This window comes from Sminthopsis crassicaudata, chromosome 1, assembly GCF_048593235.1.
Source record: "Sminthopsis crassicaudata isolate SCR6 chromosome 1, ASM4859323v1, whole genome shotgun sequence".
Lineage (NCBI taxonomy): Eukaryota > Metazoa > Chordata > Mammalia > Dasyuromorphia > Dasyuridae > Sminthopsis > Sminthopsis crassicaudata.
Window position 1 is genome coordinate 431812792 of NC_133617.1, and position 27373 is coordinate 431840164.

General features: G+C 33.1%; 1 protein-coding gene across 4 annotated transcripts in view; it reads left to right on the top strand.

The window, feature by feature from the left end:
• The window catches only part of CLEC16A (C-type lectin domain containing 16A), a 210556-nt gene that overhangs the window by 176920 nt on the left and 6263 nt on the right, over positions 1-27373 (top strand). For all 4 annotated transcript variants that reach the window (XM_074280551.1, XM_074280550.1, XM_074280552.1 and 1 more), the window contains one exon: positions 18991-19152. In XM_074280551.1, coding sequence (XP_074136652.1) covers positions 18991-19152 — 162 coding nt within the window. The remainder of the gene's footprint in view (positions 1-18990; positions 19153-27373) is intronic.

Below are 27373 nucleotides of genomic sequence, written 5' to 3' on the forward strand. Positions count from 1 at the left end.
GCTAATGAATTTCCAAGAATTTGCTAGACTTGGATAATAATAATATAGGGTACCTTAAAAAGTATTTTTCTGAACACACAACAATGAGAGCTGTACCAAATCACTCTCATTGAAAGCCAACAGATTGAGGAAAAAAAATGTAAGGAATCCTCACTAATTCTACTTTAGATGCCTTTGTATTCTAAAAAGGTATCCCAGGGAAGTGAAATGTAAAGATAGAGTCAAAGAGTGTTCAAAAAACCAAAAATACTATTTAATTATGTTTCAATTAGCTTGGTTTGTAGTGTCATTAGGCTGCACAGTGTGATGGAAAATGGGGTAAACTGGGATTGTGAAAGATTTCCTAATTAGCTATCTGATTAAGTCAACCATTGGAGGCTGTTTCTTCCTCTGTAAAATTGTAATAATATTATTTATAGGGCCGGCATCACCTTTTTTTTTTTTTTTTTCTTTTGGTGAAGATTCAAATGAAATCATATTTGTGCAATACTTTGTATTATGTAAATATCAGTTATTATTATGGTTATCTTATTTTTCTCATATTTTTCATTGGGCTTCAGATAGAAATAATCCATGGACAAGTTACTTGTTTTTCTCGTCTTTTATTTCTTTATTTCCATTATTGAAGTTAACACTGAGAGATCAAGTGAACAAGATTTACTTAAAATACTGAAAAATATTTTCCATAAGGAATAGGCTTTTTCACCATGTCAGGAAAAAGATTTTGCCATGTGAGATATATCTGTATTTAGAAAAAGATAATTCTGACATACTTTGAAAAGGAAATTCAGGATATTTTAATCTTAACATGTTTCTCTGGAGTATGAATAAAATTGTTAATAAGGTCAGGTTCTGAGTCATTCTGCGTGTGAGATCTAATGACCCAAATTTAGCTGGCCAAAAGAGGTCTGTAGCTGATAACACATCCATGTGTCTAACAGCTGGAGAACAAATCATCTGGAAGAACTATGTAGTGCCATATGCTACAAGTATTTATACTCTACAATAACAGTTCTGTCTCTCTAGAAATTAAAAAATGCTCTTAATGTAACTTGAAGCTCTAGTTTAAAAAAACAAACATACAAAACCCCAGAAAAGAACCAGCACCAACACCAACATTTCATATTAATGTAGTTGCATCAATACTGATGGAAAGAATAATTATTGAGGTAAATTAAAAGTTTTGCATGAGAAGCATTAGATCCAGAGTTCTCCTAATTCCTTTGGTCCAAAGTTTGGTATAAGCCAAAGGATGGAAAGAAAAATCCCTAATCTGGTGAACAGTCCAGAGATTAAGATTAAGATAATCACTTCCTATATTTCAGTAGTGGGTCCCTCCCAAGGTTGTAAGAAACAAAAGTATAATAAAATGCTATTTCTATTAGTATTTCTTTTTCCTTTCCTATTTGTATTTGTGTGTGTGAAAGAGAGACAAACAGATGAGCAGACATACTATGATTGGAGAACTGCATGATATGAAATCTGAACTTTTTAAAAGTTAAGTTTTGAGTGTATCCTTTTGTAATCCTTCAAGTCAGTGTTATTGCCTTCTAAACATAACTAGTTACCAGCTTGTCAGGACCACATTAAAACTCTGGTCTGTTTCAGAACTTATGCTACCATATTATCTGATTTGCAGTCAGCATTTGTCAAAGCCAACTTTTTTGTAGCATTTTCCTCTCAGTGATCCAAATTTTTGTTAAAAAATTGGAAACTTTAAGTACATTCCATATTAATTTGGAGAGCTCAATGAGCTCCAGAAACACCTGGCAGCTTTCCTTTTTCCTAAAATTATTACTCTTCCATTCCTTCCCCCTCCCCAATTTGAAAAAGAAATTCTTATTACTGGTAAAGTAACATTTGTTCCCTTTTCTTTCCTGTAAGTTATGAGATAAGTTTTCATTTCATACCTTTCCAGAAATCTGCTTTGATTGTGGTCTGACCTCAGAATCATGACTTATGAAAAGAAAAGTCGGTCATTAGAATTACTTCTGTGGGCATTTATTGTGAACCTCTAAAGTCCTTTGCATTTTGTGTTGTGAAATTGAAATAGAAAAACAGATGAAAAGCACCTCTTTGTCTAGAACTTGATTTCTATCAGAGACAAGAAAATATCTTGATTTTCATTAGTATTTCAAAATTTAATTTTCTCTGAGAATTTTAGTGAATTTTTTAGAAGTATAATCCAGAATTCTTAATCTTTTCACACATTACCAAATTCCTAGAGCGGTGAGATTCCTAGGCCATTGTTCTTTACTCTGAATTATTCCTAAGGTTATTCTGTTGGAGCAGTTTTGTAGAACCAAGGGCACTCAATGGGCTTTAAAAGATCTGGACCATCTGCTTTTCTTTAAGATCAATACCATGCCAAAACTATCCCTTTTTCTTTTTCTTTTCTTTTTTTTTTGGGGGGGGGGGGCAGGGTTGGAGCAGGGCAGGAAATACATCTTTTAGCAAAAGCCAAATAACTATTGCAAAAAAAAGAAGCTGCAGCAAGTTCTGTTTGAGAACCAGGATGTATTTATGTCAAAGGAAGCTCTCATTATTATTTATTAATTGTAAAAGGAAAGAAAAAATAGGGTTTCCTGGAAAAGGATAAAGGTTCAATATGATAAACTCCCAAAAAGCAATAAAAGGCCAAGGAACTCAGAAAAATAAAGGACAGGGAGAGTAAAAGAGATGATTTATCAAAGTGGCAAGTGTATTACCAAAGGCAAGGTAAGCAGCCATATTTCATCCTGATTAAGGTACTGGAGGATGGAATTCTGTTTAGATGAGTTAACTTGATCACATTTTATGTGTAGAAGCAGCCAAAAGTAATTGGATCTGACATTGATAAAAGCAGCTGGAATACCCATAAGCTTTTTGTTTAAGCCCCCAATATTTTTGTTCTATTAAATGGCTAAGTACCATCATAGTTAAGGTAGGTTCTAAAACTGGAAAACATTTTCCCCTGTATTCTTTTGGTGATAGATCTGGTACCAAAGGATTATAAATTGTGAAGACAAATTTATTAATATTTAGGTCATTCTGGGTACTTGAGGAATATCAAACACATTTGACTTCTTTTTAAAGCCTCAGTCTATTACCAGTTTTTCCCAGAAAATTGATCTACTTACATATCATATTTTGGAACCACATTTTAAAGTTTCTGAGTGTCTTGGGTGGTTCTTTGAGTACAGTAGCAGAGAATTAAATGTGAAGGTTTAATTTCAATTTAAGGATTTGTGCTGTTTTATTTTGTTTTAAAGTACTTTAGAGTTGCATTTGTGTTGGCTTTTTCATACAAATTAGTTTTTAAAAGGTGAATTATTTTTTAACATGTATAATTTTTTAATTTATTCTTCATACATTCTACTAAATGTAGGTAAGGTGCAAGACCACAACAAAAAATATCATAGCTTGAATTCCTATTAGGAATGGTTTTTATAAAACTACATGCAAGTGTAAAGATTTTAGGAATGCTGGCTCTTAGATGTCAGACATTAAATCAATCACTGAAATCTCATTCACAGGGCAATTTGCCAAGTTATACCAAGAAAGAAATAAGTTGTGTGATTTAGTTCAGTCAATAAAGCACAGTAGTCTACATCATTCCACTACTGAAAGGCAATCAAATAATGAACAATCAGCCACTTTTGAGTGGGGGTAGGAGACTTATAAAAAGCAAATCATAGCAAGCAAACCTGATTACTTTTATGGATAGAATTTCAGATCTGTGAATCAAGAAACACTGTAAACGAAGTGTTGTTATTAAAGGGAACAGAGCAAAGCTGCTGCAGGAAAAAAAATCACTAAAGGAGTTGAGATTTTGAAAAAAAGTTAAAGGAGATATATGTGTACATTCTGAACAAATAACAGTGTACAGAATGTGAAGGGTGGAATCATCAAGGAAAGGGATAGATTAGCTTGCTGGGTTTAGTCTGGTGGTAAAGGAAAGTAGCAGGATGAAGGGAAGGATAAATTTAGACTTCACTTCAAAGGAAAACATCGATCTCAAATGTGGTGCTGCCTTTTAAAGGAAACTGGAAGCAAGGGCAGTCATTTGGGACATTTTTATTTGAATGGATAAAAGCCTAGGAAAAATTAATGATTGCAACCATCTTGTTCTGTTAGAAAGTCTGGTAAGAACCTTCCTTTGGGGAGATTTCTATGTGCATATTTTCCTATTCTTAAGAACAAGGTACTTGGTACATTTTTTTCCCAAAAATATTTTCCTGGGGGAAAAGGAAGGGAATACAACTTTTTCTGGGTGTTTAGTTGATTTGGACAGTACTTTGTTGCTTCTGTTATATTTGTGCTCAAATCTTTTGGCAGTAGTCCCTATTTTGCATTAAAACATAGCAAATGGAGTTTGCTTATTTTATATATATATATATATATATATATATATATATATATATATATATATATATATATATATATATATATATATATTTTTTTTTTTTTTTTTTTTTTTTTTTTAAACCTGTTTGTAGGTGATGCAAATTCCATTCTTAATATCATTGACTGCAGGTGGAAAAGTAAGTTTCACCCTGAAAAAGCATAAATTTTCTCTTAATGAGAAAATTGTCCAGTGGCACAAAATTTCATTCAAAGCATAGAACTTTCACACTGTGTTTTGGTCCTGGGAAAATTTGAAGTCTAATATTTGATAGGACAATCACCTGAATTTAGGCATCAGGGTTCATTTAAAATAAAGATAATAAGATATCCCCAAGAATTTGTACTTTTAAAACTTTATTTCTTGTTGTAAAAATTTTCCATAGAGACTTTGGAACAAACAGACTGAAAGAAACAAACTAAAATCTCACCTGCCTCACTCCATTCCTAGACTATATATCAAACTTTAAATTCTTTTGATGAAAAAGTATAAAGTATAAGCACATAAAATGATTTGGACAATTGTTAATAATAAATGTGGAGGAAATGAAAGGATGTCAAAATATTTAAAAACCAAATTCAGGACATTTAGGTCATTTTTCCAGTTACTATTCCTGCCTGTTTGTGGATGAACTTCTCAGTAAAATGTATGTTTTTCCCCCAAGTATTTGAAATAAATGAACAGGCAATACAAAATCAAAGTGATCTTTGTGTTGCCTTTTTTTAAAACAAAGGAAGAGAATAAATGGTTAAAAAAAATCAAGTTTGTTTTTTTTTGTTTGTTTTGTTTTGTTTTTTTTAATAATGGAATAGATTTTAAGGAATCATAGAAATGCTAGGCATATTTTTTTGTTGTTCTTGGAGGCTCTTCTGTTTAAATATATTTTTTTAAAAATCAAGCATTTTATCTAAATCATTGATTTTTTTAAAAAAAATTTGTTAGGCTAGTGCTTATATCAAAGAGTTTATACTGATTTATTAAAATAAAGATTTGTTTATCTCTATGTAGTATAACGAAATAGTGGATAGTTGATTGATCATGAAGTCAAGAGATCTGGGTTCAGATCTTACTGTTAATCATGGATAAGTTACTTGTTCTCTTCAGAAGTTTTCTGATTTATAAATTGAGAATAATCGTAGTTTCACTGTCCACCTCTCAGAGTTGGTATGAAAAATTCACTTTTCAAGATCTTAAGATGCTATGTAAATGCAGGTGTTTGTTGTTACTTTGTGTTCCTTAAGTAGAATTTTAAGTTCCTTAATGACAAAAACTATTTCCCTTTTCCTTTTTTTTTTTTTTTTTATCTCTAGCACCAAGAACAAGTGCTGCACACATAACAAACATTTAATAAATATTTGTTCAATGTTGTTTGGAGAGAAATTTTTTTTTTAGTTTTGAACAGAAGTTATACCTTTTGTGACTTGAAGGAAGAAGGAGAGATTAGGTGATGCTGCTGAGAAGTGTGAACAATGGGAGAAGGGAAGTTAGGAAGCTCACACCTGATGGTTTCAGTCTTCTCAGTGAAATACAATGCTGTCACCTACTCTAAGTATAGTGGGAAGGGGGTATGGTAGAATGAAATGAAAAGATTTGAAACAATCAATATGGGGAAAATGAGATGGAGAGTTGATAAATGATAGGTTAGAAAAACTGTAGAGAAACAGATGGGCCTAATCGAGGGGGCAATAAATTTATTGTGGTTGAAATTAGCTCCACACACAGTGGTTACAACTGCTAAAACTCAAAATAAGATACCAAACCAAAACTATTATTAAAACCCTCACTCTTTTTTGGAAGTAACCAGAGTTAAAGTACACATGAGTGACACTTTACCATTAATGCTTTTATATATACACATACTATACATATTTGCATTACACTTATATTTTTAAAACATTCTCTGGTTCCTGTTAAAATAATACTTTGTCATAAGTATTGTATAGTCACAACATCTTTTAGCCTATAGATTTGCTTACTATTTTGCTACTTCTTGGAATTTTTAAAATTTTTAGAAATTTTGTCAACTTCCTGAAGATAAAAATTTGCTTTTTATTATCTTGCATTTCCTTATATTTCTCCCAAATGTATTCTTTTCTGGTTCCTTTTGTAACTTCCCTGCCATTCCTAGACAAGATCCAAGCTCAGTGAACACATTTCACTAGTGCAGTAAGGTCTAAGAAATTAGTTTTTAATCTTTAACTTATACAAACACACTGGTATTCTGTAATTGTATTTACTTCTGCCATCTCCAAGGATATGTAACAATTACCTGCTTCCCGGAGATTCAGATGGCATTAGGATAATTATCACTGCTGTAGATCTTATCAGATCAACCCCCTTCCCCACCTCCCTTTTTTGGGAATTTTGGTATTTAATTCAGAATGCCAAAAATTAGCATATATTTAGGCACTGTCTGTCTTTCCTATCTCCATCCCTCTCCAGATCTTATTACTTACTATCTGTAAATTAGAAATTACAGCTTAGTAACTCTCTCAGGAATGGATTTTTAGAATCCATTTTCTGAACCTTCTATCTATATCTTCTCAATATCCATATCTATTTATATCTTCTCAATATCTATCTATATGTTCTCAATCTTAACTGAAGACAGAACAAGAAGAAATGGATTTTTCACTATGCAAATGGGGAATGAAGAATAGCTATCAGAGAAGACTTCCAGACAGTAAGAGTCAAGAACCTTGTGGAACAGAAATCTATTTCCTATATTTTATTATAGGAGTTGACAAACTACAGCCTGAGGTCCAAATAAAGATGTAAAAACAATCATTAGCTCAAGATCTCTACAAAAAAGAGTAGTGAGCCATATTTGGCCTCCATACCATAGTTTGTTGACCCCTGTTCTCTAAAAATTATATTGATATATCCATATGGCTTGGGTATCCTGTATACTAGGTACAGCCCTGTTTGAAACAAAGGCCTAGTCATTTCAATGACTTTCCAATTTTTTTTTTTTCTTGTATTTGTAGTATTTCATAGTCCTACACTTTTTGCTTCAGGATGAAAGCAGCATGTGGAAATTGCATAGAGAGTATTCATAATGTATATACTCTAAATAGGTGACCATGTATAGAGGATATATAAAGTGATTATGAAGGGTTCCAATTCTTTTCAAAGACAGTAATAATTTCCATAAATACTTAAAAAACTCCCAAATTAGTATTGATATTATTTTACATTTGACTATAGATAATGACTAAGATAATGCTTAGGATCTTGATTTTATGTTGAGTGAAAAGCCATTACAATCATGGATATGTTTGTGACATTTATATTTGACCTAACACAGTAACATTCAGTTACAGATGATATAATAAAATGAATAATAATAATTTCTTGAAATCTACACATGCTAAAGTGAGCTTAGAAATTTATACAATATTATAAAAAAAATCTAGCTGTTTAATCAGTACCAATCAAATTTTGAAATACTATATGTGAGATCCTTAGGTTAACTTATTACTTTGTAATTTGGGTCTTGACATACATTGTGAGAAAAAGCAAATCATGATTCCACTTTTTCTCATTTCTTTGAAGTGGGTATTCCCTAAATTTCTATCCAGTTTTGTCTTTTTACACTCATTCCTATGACTTTACTGAGAAGTAAAGTACTGACAAACATTCACCTGAATAGCTTCAACCTTTGCACAGATGTCACAACAATTTAATTTGATAAGCAGAACAAAAAAATTTTTGGACTATTGTAATTGTTTTTGATTTGTCGAAACAAATACTGTATTTTCACAAGTTTTTGTTTTACTTCATCAATATTAATAAAATGATCAAAAAGATGTGCTTTGAATTTAGTCAATAAATCTAGCACCTTAAATATAAGGAAACCTCTAGCATAATGGCCTCAATTCAAAATACAGCAGGCAATTAACTAATAGGGGAACACATTTGCTGAAGCACACTGCCCAACTGGATCTATCAATATTCAGATTTTTTTAAATGTAGGTAACACATACCAAAATTCTTTTCTACTTTATTATTGAGTCTGATTTATAAGTTACTAGAACTTATAGTTATAAGTTTCTATAAGTAACTTGTAGTTACTAATAGTTATGTTAATATAACCAAAGTTTATATATTTAATTACTCTTAATAAGGGATATCTATTACCTATTGGGTCTATAAAAAGAAATACCAAATGAAAGAGTAACATGTGATTAGTATATATTTGTTATACCCATGACAATTAAGATTTAGGAGATGTAGTTTCAGGGGAAGAGACTTGTGTTTTCTTATATATCATGTTTAATAAACTTATTTCTAAACATGTCTACAGAATTTAAAGGCATCCTTAGTTCTTAAATTTGTCATGGAGTTTTATTTGAGCAAAACAAGTACTTCATCACATGGTGGTTTAGGACTATGAATAACTTAGTGCCTTAAAAACTACTTGTTTATGCCTTTCTTAAAAACAGCAACTGAATGCTTCAAGAGTAAATAAGATTACAGATTTAAGGATGAAAAGGACCTTAGAGCTCTAAAACAACTCCCTCATTTTATAAATGGGGAAAGTGAGGGCTAGAGAAGCTAAATGATTGACCCAAATTAACAAAATTATTAAGAATAGCAGAAACAGGATTCAAACTGTAACTCCAAATTCAATGCTTTTTCCTACTTTATAAGATGACATGTATTTTTATGTTATATTTTTATTTAATTTGTTTTTTAATAACTTTTTATTTTTCAAAATACGTGTAAAAATAGGTTTCAACTTTGACCTTTGCAAAACCTCGCCTTACAAATTTTTCTTCCTCCTCCCCTAGACAGCAAGTAATTCAATATAGGTTAAACATATACAATTTTTCTAAACACATTTCTTCATTTATCATGCTGTATAATTACTTGTATTCTTGATCGCATTGCCTCCTTTAGGACTTGTTCCAGCATTCATTCCCTTTTTTCACGTTTTTTCAGTTTCTCATTAACTGCTACCAATAAATATGTTCATATCTCTGTATTTAAAAAAAAAAAAAATTCCTTGTCACCTTTCTCTCCATCCAGTTAGTGACTCACATTTCTCCTCTCTCCCATTCACTCTTAAATTAATTAGAAAAGTCTGCCTGATACTGTATCTTTCCTTGCTATTCACTCTTTCATGAACTTCTTATAGTCTGGTTTCCCCACCACTTTTCAACTACTTTCATAGATCCCTCGTTGACTATTAATTGCCAAATTCTTTCCTCATCTTAATATTCTACAGCTTTTGATATTGTTCAGCACCCCTTCCTATTCATTGTTCTTTCTTCCCCTCACTTAAGAGATATTTTAAATTTATTCAATTAATGTTTGAAGAAGCAAATACTCAAATGTCCCCACATTACAATGATTCCAATCAGAAATTTCCTTCCGAAATAATAATATTGCATGATAAATAACACAGACCTGGAATTTATATGTATATATAAAGTCAGAATCCACATCTCTCTTATTTAAAAACAATATTTGCAATATCTCTACAAAAAAAGAAAGTTATTTGCTTAAATGCCCTGCTAAAATAGTTTTTAAAAAAAGAAAAGAAGTTTGTCATCATTAGTTTATTTATATTGTGTATACTATCTTACTCCCATGATGTGCTTGATGGTTCCACTATACCATTATATTCTCTGATTTCTCCTATTTCTGTGCTCACCTTTTTTGTGGTACCTCATCCTTTCCTCCAGTCTCTCAGTGGGGATGTTTCCCAAGAGTCTATTCCTTAAATGGGGAGGAAAACAAGAGGATGGGGAATGACAGAAAAGGGTGAATGGTTATAAATTCCTTAAGGACAGGGAAAATTTCATTTATACCTAGCATATCTAATGATAGGCATTTTTTAAAATGCTTGTTGATTAATGGAATGATTGTATATATCTGTGTGTTAATATATATCTGTGTCTCTCACTATTTTTTATTCACTCTAGCAATTTTAGCTGCTACTTGTATATGAATAGAGGCTTTCAAATCTGGATTTGTGTCTCTTTAGAGCCCTAGTACTGCTTTTTCAGTTGTCTTTGATCTCCACTTTAAGACACCTAGGAGAGTTCATAAGTGAATGTGGCGGTAGCAAAATTATAATTTATTGTAAATGTTTGATTTGTATGCCTATTTTATATATCTATATAACTTGGGGTCACATAAAAATTTCTCAGATGAAAAGGGGTCGTAAAGTGGAAAAGTCTTAGCCTATAATATAGTACTACCTGTTTTATCCCAATGGAAACTCAAATGCAACATGTCCCAAACTGAATTTATCTTTTCCTCAAAACCTATTACTCCTTTTGACTTGATTATTGCTGTTGGTGGCACCACTGATTACTCTGTTTCTCCTGTGTTCAAATCTTGAAATTTTTTACTCTCCTGAGAGGCGTTTTCCAAGTTCAATTTCATCTCCTATTAAGTGTCACCATCTCTATTCCCTTGACGGCCTCCAGTTTTCCCTTACAGAACAAAAATCGTTACAGACAGCTCTGGCCATGCCATTCTTTTGCCAAGAAACATGTTGTCATCCCCTATTTTCTCCAAAATACACTTCAGATTCTTTTGCCCACCTTCACGTCCTTCCACGGAGTGATGTCAACCTGCCCTTTCAGTCTTCCTTCATGTTTCTACTCTTCACATGCCATGCCATGCTCAGGCTGGTTTGCTGTGTCCCTGAGTGGGCCCTGTGCTTTGCTATCTTTGACCTTTGCTCACACAGGATCCAGTTCCCATGCTGCTCCTCCATAAAGTCTTATTTTATAGCTCTCATATGCTTCAGTAATGTCATATACTAGTTTCCTGAACTTACATCTTAGTCCCTAATAGGTACAAAGCTTTTTGTCTCTCAAAGCCTAAGACACTGAAGGTTCTTAACAAATGTGTATTGAATAAATTCATGACTATGTTCTTATATCATCCAAAGAGGAAAAAATAGAAATGAAAATCTTTGGCAGTTCAGTGTGATGATGTATCAGCTGGGTGCTATGCTTTCTCCTTCTTTCATATTTTCCCTCTTTACATCTATATAACATTAATTCAGAGAAGTTTTCAACACAAATTTCAACTTAATTTCATCCAGGGCTGTCTTCCCCTATTTAGCTTCCTTGTGAATGATTTAGTGAGTTTTGCTCAGAGTTGAAAACAGAGTAAATGAAGTAGCGTTTGTTAGAAAATAAAGGTCGCGGCCTCACTCCGTGTCTAATGCTGTGCATGTGAGGTCAGAAGGCCAATTGATTATTCACTGTTTCCCAGCATAGCTGGGGTTGTGCTAAAATATGAATACTGCAGCAGAAACTTGATATTCAGTTTGAATGAATTTGCTAATGAAAGGCAAACTTTAACCATGGTGAGTTTTATAAAAGTCATTTATGTTGAAGATTATAGGATCAGTGGATAGTTTCTCCTGAACCAACTGAGTGTCTTCATGTGGACTCAAATTTTATTTCATGTTTAATGATTGCAACAGATCAATAGGGTTGGTATTTACATACCATATGTTGATTATAATTATGAGCTGGAATTCCCTTTCTCAGATGAGTCTTCCAGGTATCACCTTGGTGTATAGTATAGACTTTTTAAAATGATGTAATGAAATTCAGGCCCAAAGTTTTTAAAACAAGGTTTTGAAATATATATTTTAATTAAGTTTAGAAAGAAGAAAAGTCCATTGAAATCTTTTTTGAGCCATCTTTTCACCTATTTAAAACATCCAAAAAAAAAATTTAAAAATATGTTAAAAAATAGTATTTCCCTATGTCTTCCTCTTATTTTCTAGTTGGCATTCCATTCTAAGGTCACTTACGCTTACATGACTATCTAAAAGTTTCAAAGAGGAGCTATCTGTTTTCTAGATTTAACTTCAACCAACTGATAAATATAAGCACAGAGGGTAAATAGTGTTGTGATTGACTTACTAATATGTATTCTGCATTTATATAGTCAACTTGCTAGCTATTATAGAAAGCCAAGAAAAGGCCCTTCTAATTGCTTATATGGCTTATAGATACAGTTCATTTGGAAGCTTCTAATGCAGGATGGCTCATCCAGTGAATGTTCTTTTTTAAGTGTTAGATGCCATTCAAAGTTCTCCTCCAACACACTTTTGCAGAATATGTGCTTTAAAATGTCGTTCAGGCTTTCTTTTGTTACATTAAAGGTACTGATACCTTTATCAGTTCAGTAAGTCCCATTGTTCTTATCAGGAAATAAAGAAATAATACAAGTTCCTGGTTCTCCAAAGGATTAGAGCCTTTTAATACATTCATAGAAGAAGTGAATCTTTACTTTCAAATATACTTTCTAGCCATTTCTCCTTTATCTGCTGCCTTATTTCTTCTTTCTCTCTTCCTTCTCCCTCACCCTGCTTTAAAAAAAGAAAAAGACAAAGCAAACAGGCATATTAAGATATTAAGAGTGCAAGATTTTAGGTGAAGGTTGAAATTATGGAATGTTCAAGAGATCTCAAAGGAAAAGTGAAGACCAGCATTAGCTAAATGACACATAGCAGAACCAGAAATTAAAACCTGACTGAGATTTAATCAAGTTTTTAGGATGCTAAAGGTAAATATCATCTAATTCAGGTCCCTCATTTTACAAATGAGGCAGCTAGAGTCCACAAAAATTAACTCATTGTCCCAAATCTGCAAATCCATTACTTTTTTCCATTGTGCCAGATTTCTTCAGTAACTTGCACATGAAATTAAAGTCAATTACTTAATAAACATTAAATTCTTGCCAGCTACATGTTAGGCACTTTGCTAAGCACTAAGAAAGATAAAAGATAGTCCCTATCCTCAAATTCTATCCACTAAATCAACAAAAGTTTTTGTTGAATTTCAGTGAATAAATGTCTGTCTTTCCTGATATCTCTCATAGTTCTTTTAAAGAGTAAATGTTGCAGTTTTGTATTTTTTTTTTTACAAATGGGCTCAAAAGCCACTGAAACTCTTCTTTTAGAAGACTTTTCAAGTTTCAAAAATTTTGTTTCCAAATTTTTTAGATGTGCCAGTGTGAGAATTTTTATAGGTGAAATTACTTTCAGCAACCCAGAAAGGGAGAGAGTAAGTATCCAGGAAAAAGGGGGTGGGTGGCAGTTTCCAAAGATAAGATCGAGAAGAATTGAGAAAAGGTCTTCAGATTTGGTAAATAAGAGATCCTTGGTAACTTTGGCTAGTAGTTTCAGTTGAGTAAAGATTCAAGAAAAATGAGGTGTTTGAGAACTTAGGAGACTAAGAATATTGGTGTCCTCAAGTGAATAGGGAAGTTTGTAAAAGAGATAGGTTTGGAGAGAAAAATAGCATGAGTTCTAAAGTGTAACTCATCTATATCTGCTTTTTCTGGGCAACTTATTTTTGTTTTTGTTTTTTTCCCTATGGGGGAAAAAAAGTGGTTTGGGAGAAGAAAGTAGATCAGATCTTAATCACTAGTTACTGCTCCCTTGTTTCCTAGCTCAGAACACACCTATTGTACTTGCAACAACCTCAAGAGGAAAATGCTCAGGGAAAAGAGGGAAACAGGACATGTTACCTATACAGCTATTTGGAGTATCTAACTCCAACTGATATGATTATTTCTTTGAGAATCCAATGCCCAGGAGACCAGTGGGGAAGGAGGGCAGAGTGGAAGAATATTGAGCTGTAATAGGTTAAGAGAATAATGGAGGCAAACCCATAATTTGCTCTTGCAGACAAGTGAGGATGTCACCCATCTTCTGACTCTTAAAGTCAGCTGATCTTATACCTCTTGGGGGTCAAGCTACAGCTCCCAGATTGGAAATAACATATATAAATAATAGTTTTTAGCCAAATTCCTAATGATATTTTTCATGAATTATTCTTTCTTATTTTTTTATTCTCTCCCTGATAGGGAGGAGCCAAAGGCTCATATAGGGTCTCAGATGTACCAGATTCCTAGATATTCAGGTCCTAAGGATGTTTTTTGTTTTGTTTTTAAACATGTGAATGTTTTACTTATGTTCTATCTAAAAAGCACATGAGAATATATGTAACTTACTGTCACATTATAAAGATGATTATAGGAAAAGAATAATAGGAATCAATAAAACCAGAATCTAGTCCATCATGTGCTGGTTTGAAAAGTTATCTTACCATTAAGTCTTCAATTGTCTCATCTGTAAAATGAAGAAAATTAGCAAACATAAATTATAAGTACCTACTTTGTGCCAGGCACCATGCAAGATATTAGGGAGGCAAAGAAAAATGAGACAGTCTCTACTGTCAAGGAGCTTACTGTCCAAATGGGGATACAGTACACACACACACACACACACACACACACACACACACACACACACACACGATACAAGGTGATCTCTTAGGGAATAAGCACTAGGAGCTGGGGGCCAAGAAAAGGCCTCCTGCTTGAACAGTATCTTGAAGAAAATCAGTGATCCCAAGAAGCAGAAGAAGAGTATTCCCAGCATGAAAATAACAGAGCAGAAGCCCATTTGGTTGGGAGACAACATCATTTATGAAAAACAAACTCATTGGTAAATCTCTTTCCAGTTATTTCCTAAATTTTGTAATTTCACAATAAAATTTCATCTTATATACAACATTGAGAAAATCCAGAAGGCAATTGTTGAATCTTAAGAATTGATTTGTGTCCCAAAGAAGAACTCGGTGGTACGTTAGGGTTTTTGTCAATTAAGCAAAATAATTTCATATTATTATCTGGAGATATTTCCAAAAAATATTTAGATTTTTCATTGGTTATTAATCTGAGATTGTTCAGAGTTCAGTCTTAGCTACATTTGCCCCAATAATTAGTGTCCCCATGATACAGTATATCCAATGTATGTGTTTGACTTGGCAATCTGTGTGTGTATGACTAGTTTTAGAAATCCCGTATCTCAACCAAGCTTAATTCATCCTGCCTTAGACAGCAGGCAACTAAGAAAGAAAAATACTCTAGCTGCAATTTATTCATCACATGATCTGCTTAGCACCAATCTGACCCTCTCGCTGCATTCTGAAAAGGTGGCAACCTTTGGTACATGAAAGTGTTCCTTGAGGTTGTAGAGTGGTCTGAGTAACAGTAGAAGGTAGGCCAGCCAAGCCATTCTTGAGTGCACACTGCCATTAAGAGAGAAGAGAGGGCTGGGAGGTGAGATGGAATTGAACAATATCAGGAAAGCACACAAGCTTTAGAAAGAGATTGTGTGCTCATTTAAGCCTAACAAGAAATAATATCTGAGATTGATGATTTTTTTATTTTTAAAATATGTGAAGGTATTCAATATTTATTAGCTAATCTATATAGCAAGACTTTTAATCCATTCATAAACTAAAGAACAGCAGTGTCCTGAACTTCCGTATCCCAGATGCTTATGTTCAGCTCAGGTCCAGAAATTTTACCATGCAGAATAAAATATGAAGTAAAAAGGAAAGGGGAAATGACCCTAAGAAGTAGTGTCTGAGACCATCTATGGTGATAGCTGCTTCATATATTTGGTCTGATATCATCTGGTGTGTAGAAGATTTAACACACTTTGACACAGATAATGCTTCATTTTAAATCTTCAGTAAAGAAGCTTCTCTGCAAAAATTATCTTTTTGACTATTCCCACTCCCTTTCCAATCTATTCTTCACACAGCTGCCAATTTATTCTTCCTAATGCTCAGGTCTCACCATGTTACTTCCCAGCTCCAAAGACTTCAGTAACTAACTTTTGTCTGTAAAATAAGAAATCACAAACTGCTAAACCTAGTATTTAAGACTTCCACAGTCTGACTGCAATCTGCTTTATCAGACTTATTTAACAATATTCATTTACATACAACACTTAAAAGGCTATTATCTACCCACAATACCCTTTCATTCACTCTATATTCTGATCAAGCTAAATAATTCCCTGACTTTTGTCCTAGCTTCTGGGACCAACTATGCACTCTCTGTTTGGTTATTCACTTTCCCCCCATCTCTGCTTATTGAAATTCTTTTGCTTAAGTTAAATCCAGGCCAAGTTCTAGCTACCTCTGTGAAGCTTTCACTAATTTTCACTGCTAGATAAAAGTGATGATGATCTCCTCAGATTTTTTTAAAGTATTTTATAGTTCTCCTTTTCTTTAGCCACATCATATTTTCTGTTTATTTGCATATATTATATATATATATATATATATATATATGTATGTGTGTGTGTGTGTATATATATATATATATATATATATATATATATATATATATATATATATATATATATATATATATGTATGTATGTATATGTATGTATGTATATGTATATATGCACTGTGTCCCCAGAATTTTAGGTTATTTTGAGGATTTTAAAACATGACTCCTGTTCTTGAAGAGCCCTCAGTCTGATTGAGAAGATAAAACTTATACACAAGAAACATTTGGAGAACATTACACCATAGAAATATTATCAAATGCTAAATTATGTGTAGAAGAAATAACTGTTTCAGAGTACAAGAAAAAATTGGTAAATAATGGGAAGGAGGTGAAAGACTGTGCTATTGGTAAATATTTCATAGATGCTTATATTAAGTTCTAAAAAACTTTATTGAAATACTTTCTAGGATTAAACATCACTTTTGTGGTTGTTCGGTCATTTCAGTCATGTCAAATTTTTTGTGACCTCATTTAAGCTTTTCTTGGCAAAGATACTGGAGTAGTGTGCTATTTCCAGCTCATTTTAAAGATGAGGAAACTAAGGTAAACAGAGTAAAGTGACTTCCCTAGGCTTATACAGCTAGTAAGTGTCTGAGGCTATATATGTACTGAGGTCTTCCTGTCTCCAGATCCAGTGCTCTATCCATTGTTTTTGTTGACTGTTGACCAAAAATGTTTTGTAATTTTCACTGTCAGTCTGTGAAGATACCATTTTTTCCTGCTTATTAAAAATTAATGTATTCAACCATATTAAGAAGGTACTTTATAGTTATTATAATCAAGTATAGCACCATGCCAGGTCCTGCAAAGGAAGTAAAGGAAAAAATAAGATATGATCTCTGCCCTCCAAGAGTTTACATTCCAGTTGTAGGATCAGGATATAGATAGATAGATAGATAGATAGATAGATAGATAGATAGATAGATACATACATACATACATACATACATACATACATACATACATACACACATACATACATACATAGATATAGATCTATACATATGTGTGTATGTAATTCTAGAGAAGGCAAAAGTCATTGTAGAATGAAATAGTTAAAAAAAAGTCTGGCTTTATGGAGAAAGCAAAGTCGGGAAAATGAAAAGGACTGAAATAGGTAGATGGCAAAGGGAAAGGTAATCTGGCAGTCTGAAGGGAAAATGTGAAAAAAGGCTTCATGTCCAGCATAAGCACAAAATATTCCTGGACCAGTAATCAGGTGAAGAAGACCTTGTGATCACTGATTTGTTCTTGCTTTGGTGTCATGCACCAAATTAAGAGTTTGGCTGTTTGATAGTCATTAGAAGGAACTTTGAAATTGTTGGGAATCAAACAAAAACTTCTTTACAAATGACTTTTTCCACATTCAAGATTTATTATTTTGTATTTACTACATTCACTTAACTGAAAGCTGTTGTTATTAAGAGTGCCAGCACTTAATTCATGCATGCAAGTATGTGCCTACTAAAGCTTTTGGTTTCAATTGTGTGAGAATTATATACCAGAGAAAAGTTAAACCTGCTTATTAAAAAGTTAATATATTCAACGATGTTAAGAAAGTACTTTATATTCATTATAATCAAGTATAGCACTCTGCCGGGTTCTGCAGAGGATGGAAAGGAAAAGTAAGATATGATCCCTGCTCTCCAAGAGGTTTACATTCCAGTTGTAGGATCAGAGTATGTGTGTGTGTGTGTGTGTATATATATATATATATATATATATATATATATATATATATATATATATATATATATATATATATATATATATATATATATATATACATATATACATATATACATACATACAAATTAATTAAGCTGAAATTCCAAGTTGTTATGGAGTGTTCTGTAGCTTGTCTTTTTATAGTTTTTGATAGAAAACTTTCTTTGTTCTAGAAATAGCATTTGATGTTAGAATTGACTAGGCTGGTGATCCTTTGAAAACTCATTAGTAAATTAAGGCATTAATTCTTGTGTTCATTTCTGTGCTTTGGGTGTATCCATATAATGGTTCAGATTTGTAAAATACTTTAGAATTAGAACTTTTCTCATTAAGGAGTTACCACCAGTGTCCTTACTTTACAATTAGGAAGACACAGTATATTAAGAATATTCTGAAACACAGAGCTTTGGGTGGCCTGTTTACTAAACTCATCATTGCGCCAACATCAAGAACTTAAATTTGTGATTCTTGTATTCAACCATCTCTGTTTTCTTGTTTGTGACCTTTAATTTTGTTGTGTCAAATATTCAAGTAGTTGGATCACTAGCTTCAACTTAGAAATTATTCATTGCTCTAAATAATGGTTTTCGTTTTTTATTTGACCTGTAGAATCATAGGTTTGCTGAAATGAATAATAATCCTTTGGTCTTCCCAGTCCATCTTAAGGTCATCTTTGCCTGATAAGATTGGATGATTTTTTTGTCCCTGTTTGTGAATTTCAGGGTCTTGTCTTACAGGTTTTGCTGTGGCCCAGTGTATAAACCAACATGGTTCGTCACCCCTGTCATCATCATCTCCTCCTTCAAGTGGCAGTTCCAGTGGTAGTGGGAGTACGGGGCGCTGTGACTCGGTTGCACCCAGCTCCACTTCCACTCCTTCTGCAGCACAAAGCCCATCAGGTATTGAATACTTTTTAAGGGCTAGATGGGGAATGTGTAGTGGCCAGAAAAAAATATTATGAAGTCATAATTTTCAGTCTTGTTTGGGAAACTGGCCAGTACATACACAGTGTGCCCTTCTCCCTTGAACCTCCCCACCCCCAGATCAGATGGTGTTATGAGGTATTCATCATCATAGACACTAGAGGATATAGTTTTAGCTTTCTGGATTGCTTTTTCCATTGATCTGTTTTTTTCTGCTCATGGTAATTTGAATGGTACTTGCTGACTTGTCTGTTCCTGCTTCCTGATTGACCTAGTCTGATTAAATCTCTTTTACTACTTATTATTGAAACACATTCAACCCTTCACTGACTCAAGAGCTGCAGGGAAATGAAGTTTGTCAACTTTATTCTTCCTCAGTCCCAATTATTTCTGTAAAATTGGGGGAGGAGATCTATAAAGATGAAAGTTCATTTATTTGAAATTTAAAATGAATGTTATCACCATAAATGTTTTTCTTTTTTAAAAAATACTGTGCTTATATTTAAATTTATGTTACAATTGATGTGGTACTATTATTGCCAAGGAATTATGACCCAGAGACATGGTCAATGTAACATATTTAGATTAGACTCTTATTAAGTTGGTAGTTTACTTATTCTAATGAAATAGATTTGACAAGATTCTAGGCTATGTTTCACTGTTGGTGGCATTTCTCTAGTATTTTCATGTCAAGCCATATGAGTTTGTGACTCAATAATGGTACTTATTCATCTTCAGGAAAATGATATACTAATGTTTACAGATTCCTCTCTTGAAAGTTGTTTTAAGCTTTTTTGGTCCTCAGTAAAGGGTTAAAATGCCATGATTTTCATTCAACCATTTGTTTGGCTCAGTGTATCTCTATCCTGTTAAGAGTCCCCCACATAACATTTACCGAGCATCCATTACCTTGATCTTCTATTGACATTCATGAGCCTGAGAGAGCTGCTGGGAATTGAAGTGAGGGGCAAGCAGAAAGGTCATCCTAAAGCCACTTCACTTAGATGCTCTTCCATTCAGCACCTGATCCCTCCTGACCCAGTTTGGTCTTGAAAATTGAGGTGACTAACCATCTTTTGAGAATAGCCTTGAAGTCTGAAACCCTGATTTGGGATTTAAAGTTATTGCCAGGTTTTCTCTGTTTTATATCTTAGAAATTTGCTACTTTTATCAAGATGTCAAAGACTAACTTTATTTTTATTATTTTGATAACCACATTTCAATATAATTGGTTTTCTTTGTAGTCCTAAATATTTAGTTTGTACATTTAAAATCTTATTCTGAGAAGTCCACAAGTTTTGGCAGACTGCTGAGAGGGCATCTGTGACGTTAAAAAAAAAAGGTTAAGAACCCCCAAACTCAGTGAATGAATGAGCGATATTTTGCTACTAAGCTCCTAAATCTGTTTAAAATGCAATATTTTATCCGAATTAAAAATGTATGAAATGTTCATCTTATCCTGATATGTATATCAATTTCATCACTTCCCTCAGATGCCCAGAATTATTTTTTCTCAGGTTTTCCTAATCCCTTGACACCTATCTCCTCTTCATTCCATGTCATACCAGTGACATGTTTTCTCATGTTAGAAAAGGAGAAACTTTTATTTTAGCTGAAGGTGAAAATAACTGGACAGTTCTGTTAATTTTAGTCCTAAATCAAGTGATGGCCATAACATTATAAGTATTGTAACATTATAAGTATAAGTATCTAATTTTGTACATCCCACTATGTCTGGAAGAAATCTAAAGGGTCACCATTTTTTATGTGGCCTGACAGTGAAAGCACTGAAGTGAAAGCTTTCCTGCCCGACTCTCCTGAAACTACAGTGACTTACCTATATGATGAAGAGCAGTACGTGGCAGGCAAGCTGCTTGCTCTCCATTGATCACTAGCAGCAAAGTAACAAAGAATATGAACTGCTTTTATGATGATAATGAATGGCTCCCTTGTAGAAAGCACCTCAGGATTTCCAAAGTGTGGTGCACACAACAGCTCTGTAAAGTAGGTAAGTTATCCTATGGGAGCCAAACTATTTCTGAATTGTATAAAAATCTAGATCTGAAAGCCGGCAACAACTCAGTTTTGTTGAGAAATAGAATTTCTGGCTTAAACTTGGAATTATATTTGGAAAATAGGATATTGGTTTTCCGGATTCTTTATGGAAGTAGGGGGAAGGGAGAGATGTCCCTTTAGCCAGATGTCTCCAACATCTGGTTGGTATCATGCTGCACCATAGCCCTGAACACAAAGAGGGAGGGCCATCATTCTTGCCATGGCTGTCCTTTTGCAGTTGTTTGACACTGTGTTGGCTTTTAAGGAGTCGGTCCCTGGGATCCTTACCAGAGACCCAGCTTTCTGACCTTCAGCCACAGCTATGACATTTTAGGACCACACTTTCTAGCCTCTGATGAAGAGGTCGTTTGTTTCTGTTGTTGTTGTTGTTGTTTTTTTCCCCCAACATTCTGGTCAGACCAGCCTAGTCTGTTACAGACCAAATAGAGCACTACTTCAGTCAACCCTCCCAGTCTACTATTTGCTGGGATCATTTTATGCAGTAGAAAAATGCTCTATCCAGATAGCTGCTACTTATTATTGGATGGTTTCTGAGGGCAGTGGTGCTGAATCAGTTAAATTTTGTTGCTGTTTATGTAGCTTTGTAGAATCAAAGTAAACTCCCCATTTATACTGAGCATTTGCTTAATATACTCAAAGCATTCATTGTTATAAAACTAGATTTTCTCTTAACTTGAAACTCTCTTAAATAAAATGCCTGGAATTATGTACGTAAGTGGTGTCCCAAAGAAGATATTGGTTACTTATATTACTCTTTATCTTAAACAATCCCTCAGAGTTGAACTATACACACAGGGAATAAACAAGGTCATCATTCATCATGACCTATTCAAAATAAAGTTTTGAAAATCAGCCTTATACCTGTGATAGTGACCATTAGTAATCCTTCAAATGATATGTGGATTTAGCGCAAATGAATGGTTTTAAAAGTATTTCGTTCCCTGAAGATTTAAACTCACACTTAAAAAAAAATGCAAATTCAGATATCTAGAAGGTATTGATATTATTAATAACCTTAAGCGAAAACTAGCATAGGGTATCAAATGCCCACATGAATAAAGCTCATGGTTCTATCTCAATTAAGGCTAAAGTGTATGCTATGAAAGGATACGATTGTCCTTGCTCAATTTCAAAGATTCAAGAATGTCTGATAACCCATTAATAAGTATGTTATTTCCTGCTTTTCCTTTTTTTTGAACTTACCCCTTATTTTCTGCCTCTACTATCTGCTATTTGAAGTAAGTACTTTCTCTTGTATGGCCTAAATTTAATTCCTTCAAATTTTATGGAGGATTAGAGATTATTATAGAATCTTAGGATTTGGGAAACATTCGTTTTTCATACTCTTCCTACACATTTTAATTTTTTTTAGACTTCGATGTCTGCCCTCATACAGCATCACTTTCCTTCTTTAGCCCACTTTGACCATGCTATTTGGTGTTTTTCTGTTTTCAGGAAAATGTATTATTGTGGTCACAATATTCTCCTTCCCTCTCAATAAATGCTTAATGAAATGATTCCTTTAGTTTTATAAAGAGTCTATCTTTTCAAAAATTGAAAAAGTTGAAAATTACTTCTTGAGACATATCTTTGTGAACAAATTAGTATGCCAATTTGAGTTCAGTACATAGAACTAAAGACAAGTGTCATTTGAAAATTTGTCCTAATTATCTCCCTGTACATTACTATAGTCCAGTAGAGAGCTTTTCAGTCTTTTTTTATCACATGATTGATATTGTCAATATCAACTTATTAACCAATATAATAGTCATTTAACAATACATATTGTATAATCCTTTAAGAGTGAATATTTCCATATCAGCTGGGAAACCAGTGTTTTAATGAAATTAGGAAGAAGATGCTGCTTCTTAGGAGGATTAAATACTGAGAAATCTATTTAGGACTAAAGATGTCTAATTACAAGTTCTTTGTATATTAAAAGCAATGCATCAAGATTATTATTATTTTCTTAATAATTTCCATACTCTTCTGCCTTTTTAAACAAAGCGCTTTGAGATCCCTAAAAAGATAAGTGGTAAGCAAAACAATTTCTTGTTAAAGAAATTAAACTTTTTACTATTAGACTGAAAGCCAAGAGTCTGTCTGTGACAGATCAGATCTTTATAAATAGGCTAGTAGCCTTTAATTTGATCCCTTTTTAAATTAGTATGGGATTAGATGCATCTTGCATTTTTGATAGTATTTTGCAGTTTTTGGGAAGCAAGACCATTAGAAATAGTTATTTTATTAGGTTTTTTTTTTTTTTTCCTTCTTTAGTTCTTGTGAATTGTTTTAGTATACAGTGTCCTTAGGTAAGCATTCTCTAAAGTGAATATAGGTTTCCCTAATTGTCTCAGCTATACTGTGGCCTCTGTTATGCATATTTTGAGATTTTTAAAATGTGTTTTGAAAGTGTTACTTATTGGGTATGGGAGAAGTCTACGTTATGATGAAGCTGAAATGGGGTATTGAGTTGTAACTCATGTTCTTTTTTTTTTTTTTAATCATGTCAATTTTAAAGTATGTCAAGTTATAAAGATGCAGTTTCATTTTAATATCTCCAAGTTTCTATGGAAAAAAAAAAAGATATAAAAAGAATGACATGAAGGATATAGGAAGAAAGAACCAAGCTTTAAAGAAAGAAAGAAAAAAAGTTAGCGATTGGAATATCCTTGACTTAATATAAGCAAGTTAACATAGATCATTCCTGGGAGATCATGAGTCTGCATACTGTCTATGGTTTCTCTTTCCATACACTTGAACCATCAGTTTTAATATAGTCCAAATTTTCATTTCAAAAATAACAAAAAATCAGACTACTACTAAATGAAGATGCATACATTTTGAGTACAAACACCCAGGAAAAAAAGTGCCTCTTTTCAGAGTCCTTAGTATATTAATTTAGAATTCACATCTTAGCAGTCTATTTATTTCTTTCAAAGACAAGTAAATTTTCCCTTACCACAAGATTTATCACCAGTCTTTTTCTTACAATTAAAATAGCACTATATTTCATTTTAGGCCTTTTGTGTTTAATTATTTTACTCTTTCTTTTTAAAAGGTATTACTTTGAGGATCCTTTAAGGAAGTGCAACTACCTATAAGCGTTATGTATAGTGAAAAGAGACTAGGAGACAACATCAGTTCTGATCCTCGCCCTGCTACTGATAATCTATGTCACTTGGGCAAATCATTTCATACATCTGAGCTAATGAATGGATTGGACTAGGTGATCTATAGGTCTTTTCAGCCCTAAAATTGTATTATTTTAGTCTGCTGTTATACCTAAAGGCTTTCATATAAACCAGGCCCTCTGGCTCTGGCTTTGTTGGTTCACTCATCAGAGAATGGTGTTTTTCCTGATATGACACTGATAGATGTTTGCTTTATTAATCAATGTCAAAAATATGGTTGTTTCAATTAGCTGGTTTGGCTGGTCCTTCCCTTCCTCCCCCCTAACAACTCTACCTCTTTACTCTGTTCCTTATGTAAAACTATCATTTCTTAATTGCTGGTTTACATCTAAAATCTGTAAGATGTTTTTTCTTGAGTCTGTTGAACTTTGCAACCTATGCTAGATATTATTGAATCAAAATCTTGTTTCCTTTCCAACAGGCCTGATGTTTCATTATCTTCACACTGTTTAAAAAAAAATACATACATACATACATATATATATATACACATATATGCATATATACATATATATATATTTATGTTTCGAGGGGGATATGTTCCTTCTTAGATGTCATTTTGTTCTTCAGTAGCTGTGTCTAATCTGCATGCTAAGCATGACTTCGTAAATAGCACTAAACACCAGCAGTTATGAGCAAATGTTACACTGCATCTTTTACTGTTTTGTTGTTGGTATTGTAGCATTTATCCTGTGTCCATTCCCATTTCCCTTTTCTCTGTTCCATTGTTAAAGGCTTCCTATGATCTGTCGCTGTGTTTTCCTTTAGTAAGGTCTGGCAGGAAAGGACGACGGCGAGTGTTCAGTCTGTCGGAGGCTGACAGTCATGGTGGACACTGGGTTTAGGTCTTCAAGCAGCAGCTGCCACGGCAACTCACGCAAAATCAATTCAGGCAGGTTCTTCCATTAGACTTCACGAGCTCACAGCCTTTAAAAGCCATGCTGTATTTCCATACTAACAACTATGACTTGCTCAGGTACAGGTGGGACACACTGTCTAAAAAAGCATCAACCAGCAGAACTTTGAAAGCATTTGGCTGTATGATTTAAGAACATCATTCTAAACTTCTATACAGTTCATCATAATTGGCTCTTTATAAGCTTTCATGTAGAAGGTTTTCTTCAAATTATCTTTTTGGCTCTGTTTAGTTGGTAGGATGAAATACTTAGAGACCAATAAGGTACTTCAAGCTCAGTTCCAAGCCAAATTTGTGCAGACCTGGAATGATGCCCATTTCTATGAAATATAATGTCAAAGTCAAGATTGGCACAAATCTATCCACCAGCAGGCTTATTCCATGTGCTGTGAAATAGAGATAAATTACCAAAAGAATTTCTTCAGGGTTAAACCCCAATTCAAGTTTGGTTTGGAGGTTTTGCTTTTGGGTTGTGTTTTTGTGGGGGAGGAGGAAGTCAGAAGATAAAGGGTATGAAAGAAAATGAACAATTAACCAAGCAGTCAGATGTTATTATGGAATTTTTTTTTTTGTTCTACTTGAAGTAATAAATGTAATTGAAACAGCAGAAATCTTAATGCAATAATAATTTCTCTTATATACATTAATGTTTATTGTTTTCCCCCTTTTAAATAATATTGTTCATAATACTAGACATTCAGATTGATTGTGGACCATTGACAAGAATCTTTGCTAATAATTCCTTTGTTGTGGACTTAAAACATTTTAACTTTTGCAAATTGCATTTCTTGTTTGGTTTCTAAGTTGTATTCTAGTAGTTTATGATTTCTTTTGTCTGTTGGTAGTATTTTGACTTTTTTTTTAATTTAAAAGTATTTTCTCTTTGGGTTTTTCACTCTTGTTTACTTTGCAGTTTTCTTGATTTTCTGTGTAACTTTACTCTGTGCCTTTCTGTCATAAAAAAAATAGATAGATAGATAGATAGATAGATCAAAAGTCTTTTATTCCAAGCCCTTAGGCAACAAGTATTTAGCAGTTGTCCACAGAATGCATAACACTGTGGTGTGGCAGGTGCCTGATAAAATCAATTAAAAATTCATTTCCCAAGTTGAGACGCTAAACACTTTAGTCTCATACCCCTTTGCTCACAGTATTTTCCTCAAATACAAGTGTTTTCCAGGTTATAAACATAATATTTTGTTGAACTAAGAAAAAGCCTTCATCCATCTTGGTGAATTGCTGGCAGGAATATTCAAATGGGGCAGTAATTACAGAAGTGACCTTCATATGACTATTTGGCTGGGAAACTGGTTTTCATTTAATCTTCATCCTCCTTTATGAAAGCTTTAAAAAGTTCTCCCCTTCTTCACAGTCAAGGATATTTGGTTTAAAGATAAGAATGGTATAATCATTTAGGAAAGAATAAAGATTATTGCTTTAAAAGATTTCTGAAGTGATTTTTAATATATATTTTAATATATTTTAAATTTTTAATAATATATATTTTAAAAATATAATTACTTTTTTTCCTTCAAATTTCTAACTTTGTTTATTGTTATCATCAAAAAGCCCTCAATTTGTGACATTGTTCAAAAATATGGGCTGTGATATCTGCCACATCTAAGCAGTTTTTTTCTGTATATCTAAAAGCTACATTAAAACACAAAATTCAACAAATAAAAAACCACTGGAAAAAATTTTTGAAAGTTGCACCTGTAAAAATGTACATGCATTATTAATGCTGTTAGAATTATCTAATTGCACAGTTTGATTCTTTGTCATTTGCAAACTGCTTTCTCAGCTCCTAAATTATAGTTATTAGCCTTTATCTTCACTGCATGAGAAAATTAGCCCAGATTAGAGGAAAACAATGTGAAATGAAGAATTGGCAACTTAAGAATTTGTCTTGAGTAGATGCAAAAGGCTGTTGGACAGTGGTGAGCAACATTGGAAAAAGGGTTCAAGGCAAAAAATCAGACCAAGAAATGCTGAGCAAATACAAAACATGAAT